At 39.1% G+C, this 9269-nt stretch overlaps 1 protein-coding gene across 8 annotated transcripts in view; it reads right to left on the bottom strand.

The window, feature by feature from the left end:
• Positions 1-3403: 3403 nt before the first annotated feature.
• HORMAD2 (HORMA domain containing 2) overlaps positions 3404-9269 on the bottom strand; it is a 43452-nt gene continuing 37586 nt past the window's right edge. For 7 of the 8 annotated variants that reach the window (XM_012805274.2, XM_023513255.1, XM_023513259.1 and 4 more), the window contains 3 exons: positions 6965-7032; positions 4105-4256; positions 3404-3930 (listed from right to left, as the gene is read on the bottom strand). In XM_012805274.2, the coding sequence (XP_012660728.1) occupies positions 3569-3930; positions 4105-4256; positions 6965-7032 (582 nt within the window). In that variant the 3' untranslated portion in view covers positions 3404-3568. The remainder of the gene's footprint in view (positions 3931-4104; positions 4257-6964; positions 7033-9269) is intronic. The other variant, XM_012805278.2, reaches the window with a different exon arrangement.

Genomic DNA, 9269 nt, shown 5'->3' with positions numbered 1-9269 from the left:
GGATTGCTTGAGCTCAGGAGTTGGAGACCAGCCTGAGCAAGAGAGAGATACTGTCTCTAAAAAATAGCTGGGCCCTGTGGTGGGCACTGGTCGTCCCAATTACTTGAGAGGCTGAGGCAAGAGAATTGCTTAAGCCCAAGAGTTTGAGGTTGCTGTGAGCTGTGATGCTACAGTACTCTATTGAGGGTGACACAGTGAAACTCTGTCTCAAAAAAAGTGAAGATAAAAAGATAAAATTAAATTTTAATATTTCATTTAACCCAATATATAAAAAAATATCATTTCAACATGTGATCAATATAAAAATTGAGATATTTTACATTTTAGTTTTTTTGTGGTACATCTTCACAATACACTCAGGCCATACCAAATTCATAAAATGGCCAGGCACAGTGGCTTACACTTATAATCCTAGCACTCTGGGAGGCCAAGGCCAATGGACTGCTTGAGCTCAGGAGTTGGAGACCAGCATGAACAAGAGAGAGATCATGTCTCTAAAAAATAGCCAGGACTTGTGGAAGGCACCTGTAGTCCCAGCTACTTGGGAGGCTAAGGCAAGAGGATTGCTTGAGCCCAAGAGTTTGAAGTTGCTGTGAGCTATGATACCATGGCATTCTACCCAGGGCAACAAAGTGAGACTCTGTCTCAAAAAAATAATAAAATAAATAAATAGTAGTCTACAGTAGTGAAAAGGAAAAAACAACAATCATACACAATGAATGTCAATTTTGATGGTCAAGCAAAGGAAGAAAATTGTAGAAAACTCAGGGTATGATTAATTTTATATAATGTTAAAACAAGCAGATACACTCAAATTTTAAAGAAGAGCAAGGGAAGAGTTATCAGAAAAGTCAGGACAATGGTTAACTTTGGAGGGTGTGGGTGCAATCAGGGGAAGGGGCTCATGGTGGGTTCTAAGGTAATGGCAATGTTCTGCTTTTTAAGCTAAACAAAGGGTATATGGATGTTCTCGTTATTCTGTTAATGAGAATAATATGTAAATGGTACATATTTTTATGTACTCTCTGCATGATACATTTCAAAATAAAATAATTTTTTAAAGCAATAAAGTTTCCACGTGTGTATGCGTGTATATATATGTATGTGGGTGTTTGTGTGTGTATTTCATGAAGAAATACAATAAAAATCCTTGTGGGAGAATGTCAGTAAGCACTTCACTTGGCTTAGTAAGTTCTCTCATATGGCTGGCTGCCTGTGAGAAGAACTTCAATAAACTGAGTTTGCCACAGAGTCCAGATCTTACACATATACTTTCTACTAAATATAGCGTGAGAAGTATTATCACATACCTTATTAATCTATCAATTGAACTATCCTTTCTCAGGCTGCCCGTCTTTCATTTCACTTGGTAAAAGAGAAATAGATTTTTAATATTTAAAAGGTAAAAATCTAGCTGAAACATTTTCTTTTAAAAATTTATTTTATTTTTATTTTGAGACAGAGTCTCACTTTGTTGGCCTCGGTAGAGTCCTATGGCACCGTAGCTCACAGCAACCTCAAAGTCTTGGGTGCAAGTGATCCTCTTACCTCAGCCTCCTGAGTAGCTGGGACAATAGGTGCCCACCACAGCTCTTAGCTATTTTTAGAGATGGGGTTTTGCTCTTGCTCAGGCTGGTCTCGAACTCCTAAGCTCAGGCAATCCACCTGCCTCAGACTCCCAACGTGCTAGGATTATAGGCATGAGCAATCACACCCGGCCCAATATTCTTTTATTAACTTTTCTTTTTTAAATCTTTCCGTTCAGCACCTGTGGCTCAAGCAGCTATGGTGCCAGCCACATACACCTGAGCTGGCAGGTTCAAATCCAGCCCAGGCCCACCAAACAACAATGACGGCTGCAACCAAAAAAAATAGCCAGGCGATGTGGTGGGCGTTGTGGTGGTAGTCCCAGCTACTTGGGAGGCGGAGGCAGGAGAATCGCTTGAGCCCAGGAGTTGGAGGTTGCTGTGAGCTGTGATGCCACAGCACTCTACCCAGGGCGATAGTTTGAGGCTCTGTCTCAAAAAAACAAACAAACAAAAAAAACCTTTCTATGTTAGCTATAACTTCTTTGAGCAGAATCAGAAGAAAAACATTGCACCAAAGTCTAAAGCCATTTTCATGTCTGTCATTGTGAAAACACTAAAAACGAAAAAAAGAGTTTGGTGATATTATTTATATTAATTAAATTAAAACTAGAACCTCTCTTAATTGTATTACATGTAACACAGAGTTAAAAAATAAGAAGGAAACATCGGAAGTTACCTAGTACAGTCATCTATCTTTAATAGGACCCAAATTATCTCTCTCTCTCTTTTTTTTTTGTAGAGACAGAGTCTCACTTTATTGCCCTTGGTAGAGTACCCTGGTGTCACACACCTCACAGCAACCTTCAACTCCTGGGCTTTGATGATTCTCTTGCCTCAGCCTCCCAAGTAGCTGGGACTACAGGCACTTGTCACAACGCCCGGCTATTTTTTTTGTTGCAGTTTGGCTGGGGCCAGGTTTGAACCTGCCACCCTCGGTGCCCTGCCCACTGAGCCACTGACACCACTCGACTCAAATTATCTCAAGCAAACAAGTTATTCTAATTTTAAAATATTTTCCCATTAAACAATCTGAACTTTTTGTGTCTAAGGCAGAACCCTTTCTTTTTTTTTTTCCCAGAATATTAGGGGGTAAATGTTACATGCTTTGTTTTTTGTACAAATTGAGTCAGGGTTATAAGTATGTCCCAACTCAGAACCTTTTAATACAATGTTAGCATACAGCAAACGTTATCCAGACATCAGCCTGTTAAGGATGTGGATTTACTGAGGGCATAAGGAGATCCTAGCAAGTATCCAATCCTAAGTCTCTATTGGTGGAATAAGAGCCCTGCCTCTTTGGATGCAATGGCTACAAATCCCTGGCTTTCCCCAATGATCTAGCCCCAGAGCTTGTCTCTCACAGTGTTTTCACTCTACTTTAGGTTCATAAACTTTATCTTGCCCAAACACCCCTCACCCCATTACCCAATCACCAAGAGCTGATTTATACTTCCAATGAGTATTAATACTCAGAATAATTTTTTTTTTTGAGACAGAGCCTCAAGCTATATCACCTTGGGTAGAGTGCCTTGGCGTCACAGCTCACAGCAACCTCAAACTCCTGGGCTTAAGGAGCCTCAGCCTCCCGAGTAGCTGGGACTACAGGTGCCCGCCACAATGCCTGGCTATTTTTTTTTGTTGTTGTTGTTGTTGTTGTAGTTGTCATTGTTTTAGCAGGCCCGGGTTGGATTCAAACCTGCCAACTCTGGTGTGTGTGGCTGGCGCCTTAGTTGCTTGAGTTACAGACACCACCAGAATAATGTTTTAAATCCTAAAATTATGTAACTTATAAATGAAAGGAAAAAAACTTCAAATTTTCTAAATTAATGGGAACCTTTAATAAAAGAAATATACTAGAAAATCTTTTTTTCCCTAGTCGTCCTGGCCAATTTCATCTAATAAAGTATAGAAGACTATACATTCTTGAAGACTATACATTTCTAGATTAAAACTTCTAGACATCAGGGACTAGTTTTGTTTCAGCTTTTATATCTGGCATCTTTCATGTGAGATGGCCCATATAGGCACTGAAACAAGTCAACAGTGTTTAACCAAAGCAATGGAGGATCACTAAAGCTTTGCCTTACATGACTGTTGCATTCCTCTTCTTCCTCATCACAGTCTAGACCCTCATGGGCAATCTCAGTAGTGCTATTCTCCTGAAAGAGGTTGTCCTCCAAATCAGATACTCTGGCAGCCTCAGTCGTGACTTTTACTTTCATGCTATGAAAGCCAGTGGAGACCAAGCCCACTTGCAGGTTGACAGGCTCCCCATCAAACAGCAGGAAGTGTGAATTTACCCCTTCTTTGAACCCAGGGGGTTGGTAATCATTTGGTGTCACTGGAAAATGAAAAAGGCAAAAGGCCATGAAAACTGAGTTTCAATAGATCAGGTCTGATTAATCTTTCATGTGTAGCAACAGACAACTTTTTCAGATGCTTGCAAAATTCTTCTACTAATATAAAACATTAGTTTGGCACTGAAGAAAAAGTTTGATTAAAGGTCTCCACTTACCTGCATTATAGTAGTGGAGTTTCATAGTAAGTACAACATCATTGGGAAGAGGTCCAAGGTTCTGCATCAGTACATACAATTTACGGATCAGTAGAACACTGGCTTTCTTAACATCTTCACTGTTTGTCCCACTTTCAAAGCTTGTGGTGCTGCTGTAACCACATAGAAAAACAGCATACTTCTTAATCATATACAACATTGACAATCTATTTGAAAAGGAACAAAATTTTTGACTATATGATAAATAAATACAAATTAAATATCAGGATATTTTGAGACTATTTTTAGAATGTAAATTAGAACAGTTGTACTTTTTACAATGTATATAGAAAAGATTTCTCTTAAGTAAAGACCCATAAGTCATTTATGACCTTTTTTTTAAGTTGATTTACAAATAACCACATGCCATAGTAGTGAGAACGATGGATTTGGTTAAGCGATCTGGTACCTAATATTGGCTCTGCTGCTAATTAGCTAACTGACCTCAGTCAAATCACTTAGACACATTCTAGATCAGTTAGCTCAATTTGTGAGATGAGCTTACAGACATTTCTACAGCTCTCCAGGCATAAAATCAAAATCCAGCTCTGGGCCTTTCTACCATCTGATTATTCTTCAAAGGTATCCCCTCCTCACTCTTGTCATGGATTACCATACTAATTTGATTATTCAAGGGTAGTATGCCCAATGCCTTTCATGACCAATCATACCTTCACCTGCAACTACTACCCAGTTTTCTCTAATCCACATGTATTTGCATGTGCTGTTTACTTTGCTTGTATTGTGCTCTTCTACTTCTCTTCCTGACTCTCTCAAATTCATCCTTTAATACCTAGCTCAGATGCCATCTGTTCAAGGAAGTCTCTCCCCAATAATCCTCTCACCTTGGCCTCAGAGTAATTGTCTCTCTCTAGACTATTAAGTGGCTATATCATTCACCTGCACGGTACAGAGTTTGGTGTCCAGCAATTCCATAAACAATTATTGAATTAATGAATGAATGGAGAAGTTGGACTAAATTATTTTCTAATTCAAAACCTTTTTCATTTTTCCCCAAAGTTTTCTTCCCTAATTTGCTTCACATATGTGAGTAGTTTCTGGGGAGGACTACTAAAACAGTATATTTTCCCACTGTGTCGCCCAAAGTAAGCATTCAATAAATCACCTAGGAAAAATAATCCTATGTAATCAAGCCGTTGGTTTTCCCCCAAACTCATCTTTGGAGGCAGTGTGAATTCATAAAGCAAACATTTATTAAGTGAATATATTAGCTCCTTTTCCAATTTTTGACAACTTAAAGTTTTGTCTATAAGGAGTTAACCAATTTGAAAATAGGTAACCAGAGTCTTGTAACTCCTGGGATCCTCTGGGATGCATCAGTGAAATCATATTCAGGACTCCCATTTAAGCAAATGCCAACCTTTGGTTTTTAGGAAATTAGTAATCTGCACTACCTTCTCTCCTCCTTAGTATGTAAAAGATTCCACCATTTCTGTTTTGCTGCTTACCTCTTGGCATATGTGCCTTCAAAACAAAAGAGATTAATCCAGTCATCAGTAGTAATTATATTTGAGTTTTGGAGAGTAAAAGCCTACTGTTTTATGTGAGACAAAAATGTATAAGAAGTGCTGTATAAGCTATAAACATACACTTGTATGTTAGCTAATGATGAATAATATTTTAATTCCCATTTTTGGAAGTGACTTTCTCTTCAGATCTTAGTGTTGTCTGTAGGTTTTACAAATGAGAAGTGGATCTTGGAAAGAAATCCTCATGCTCATAGTAAATGATGATAATTAGGCAGAGGCCAGGCGCAGTGGTTCACACCTGTAGTCCTAGCATTCTGGGATGCTGAGGCAGGTAGATTGCCTGAGCTCACCAGTTCAAGATCAGCCTGAGCCAGAGCAAGACCTTGTCTCTAAAAATAGCTGGATGTTCTGGCTGGTGGGCACCTATAGTCCCAGCTACTTGGGAGGCTATGACAAGAGAATGGCTTAATCCCAAGAGTTTGAGGTTGCTGTGAGCTGTGACAAAAGGGCACTCTACCAAGGGTGACAAAGTGATATAGGTAGATAGATAGACAGAATTAGGGCACATTTCTTTTCAGAGTCATTCCTTTCAGGGACACTCATCCCCCTTGTCTTAAACTATCCAGGGCTTCTCACTATCCCTGCACCTTTCCCTACTATGATATCTCATCAACAATACTCAGCTCTCTATGCCTCCTGGTTGATCTGAATCCTAAAGGTACTGGGAGAAAAATAAATGATGCTCTTCAATAAAACATCTCCATCTGCACAAGGAACGTTGTCTTTGCTATTGAACCCATTAGTATATCTAAAACATGAGTTTTAGACTTAATAAGAAAAGGCAATGCTTTCCACTCTTTTCCATACAGGCACACACATAGAAAATGTTATTCGTATGACATTCTAGAGTAAACAGATGAGAATATTTGTGTATGTAGGCAAACGGTGCAGGGGCTTTATCTACCCCAGGCCCACTCTGGCTATATTAAGGGTGGAGACAATCAATATCTTGGCATAGCAATGAGAAACTTCAGATTAATGACTAAACAGAGCCTTATAGAGTTCTTCAATAACTACCACTCAGACAGCCTTATTAATAGAATTTCTACTGCTATGCTGCCCAACATTGTCTCTATTCCCACTAACCTAGTCTATGGATTTCAGAAATTTAAACAATTACTATAGCCTCTTTTTATATATAGTAGGGTTCTTATTATATAGTAGGGTTTGTGGGGAAATTACAAAAGAAGTATAAGACCTTTCTCCAGCCTCAAGAAACTTATGTTTACCTCAATCCTATTTCTCGTGTTTATTAAACAGTTAGATTCTACCTGTCAAAATCCATGATGGCTCCTTCTTTTGTGTATTTGAATTTGAACTGGTATATTTCGGTCACTTTCTAGAAAAACCAAAAGGAATAGAGAAAGAAACTAATTTAGAAAAGAAATCTAGAATCTTACCTGATAATAATCAAGGAACATTTTCTTCATATAACCACTTCCTACATATCGGTTTATTTCACATCATTACATTATCAGCACTAATTTTTCCAAATACAAATACAACTTAGTTTTTCTCTATGCTAAAAATGAGTTAGATGGCAAATATTGTCATTATCATCTTAAAGCTGGGAAAACTAAGGCATAGTGTCAAGCAACCCAACTGTGCAAATGACAGTGGAACCAGTCAAAAAACCATTTGTTCGTGTAACAAATATTTTAGCGAAGGTCTACTTTGTGCTATGCACTGGAATCACAGTGATGAACAGGACAGAAAACATCCCTACTTTTTTTGGAATATATAGTCTGGTTGGGGAGATAGTCAATAAATAAGTAAACAAATAAAATAATTTCAGATAGTGTAAGTGCTGTGAATAAGAGGCAACAGATACTGCAATAAAGAATACATGAAGGAGCCTCTAGTCCCAGCTCCTCAGGAGGCTGAGGCAAGAGAATTACCTAAGCCCAAGAAGCTGGCAGTTTCGAACCAGCCTGGGCCAGCTAAAACAACAATGACAACTGCAACAACAAAAAAAATAGCTGAGCATTGTGGCGGGCGCCTGTAGTCCCAGCTACTTGGGAGGCTAAGGCAAGAGAATCACGTAAGCCCAAGAGTTTGAGGTTATTTACACGGCACTCTACCGAGGGTGACAAAGTGACTCTGTCTCTAAAAAAATAAAAAATAAAAAATAAATACATGAAGGAGAGAAGTGGCGATTTGGTTTGGAAGCGCCAAGGAAGGCCTTGCTGAAGAGGTGATGCTTGAGCTGAACCTTAGGAGAGGCCAACAATGTGCACATTTTGGGGCTGAGGTGCCTCAGGCAGCGGAAATAGCAATACAAAAGCTCTAAAGTGGGAAGGGATGCTTCTTCCAAGATCGGAGAGGAGGCTGAAGATGAGTGAGTGAGGACGAGAAGGTAGATGAGGTTGTAGAGGAGCTTGTGGGGCCTTACTGACCATGGTAAGGGGTTTGGATTTTATTCTAAGTAAACCAGAAATCTAGTGAAGAGTTTTAAGCAGGTGAAATCACCCTGGCTTCTTTAAGAGTACAGAGGAGAAGAAGTAGGAGCCATGGGAGTCATTAAGATGTCATGCAGTAATTTGGGAAAGACAAGAAAGTCAACAGAAAAATTAGAAGAATTAGAAAAGGAACACAATATTAAGCCTTATTTTTTCAATCCTACACTAAAAACTAGATACTACAGCTATCTGCTCTCCTTACTGTGAAGAAAGCTAGAAATAAAGAGGGACAAATTTCCTCATATGAGACATACTCCATTTAAAATAAAGTGATTGTCTTAGGCTGGGATTGGTGGCTCATGCTTATAATCCTACTGCTCTGGGAGGGCAAAGTGGGTAGATGGCTTGAGGTCAGGAATTTGAGACCAGCCGAGCAAGAGTGAAACCTGCATTTCTAAAAATAATTAGAAAAAATTAACTGTGCATGGTGGTGCGTGCCTGTAGTCCCTGCTACCTAGGAAGACTAAGGCAGGAGGATCAGAAAGATCACTTGAGCCCAGGAGTTTAAGGTTGCAATGAGGTATGATAATACCATTGCACTCTACCTGGGACATCAGAGGAAGACTCTGTCTCAAAAAATATACACATATCGTCTAACAGTTAAAGCAAATGTTTGTCCCAAATGTGTTATACCATTTGTCCACAAGCAGGAGAAGGTGCTAAAGACAGGTAAAGGGTATGAGCTTAAATCATAAAAAAAAAATGCCCCTCATTCATCTGGTTCAATGTATGATCCTTGACAATGTGAGAATGAGAATGCTGGATTGATCAGAAAAAGTCTCAATGTTCCTATTACCTTCTCTAAGATTTAGTCTCCCAGCTGTGCTGATCTTAAACCTTAACATGTAACTTGGTCACATGTGAACGGGTCCTGGGAAAATTGGCTCATCCAGCAGGAGTGGGGAACCCGCAGCCTTCTGACTTCAAAATTCTTTTTTAAGCACCAAAAGAGGCAAGAAAAGCTTCATATTTTTTTGCTGCACCTCTTTTAATAAAAGGATTTGTTCTGCAAAATTTGGATTCCATCAAAAGGCCACATTTTGCCTTAAGGCAGCAGGGTCCCCATCCCTGAAGAAGGAGACCGAATTATAACGAGGTTAATTTTTTTTTTTTTTTT

The sequence above is a fragment of the Otolemur garnettii genome, unplaced genomic scaffold (genome assembly GCF_000181295.1).
Source record: "Otolemur garnettii isolate 467f Iridium unplaced genomic scaffold, OtoGar3 scaffold00038, whole genome shotgun sequence".
Classification (NCBI taxonomy): Eukaryota; Metazoa; Chordata; class Mammalia; order Primates; family Galagidae; genus Otolemur; species Otolemur garnettii.
Note: the sequence above shows the minus strand (reverse complement) of the source record. Positions and strands in the feature narration are given on the sequence as shown.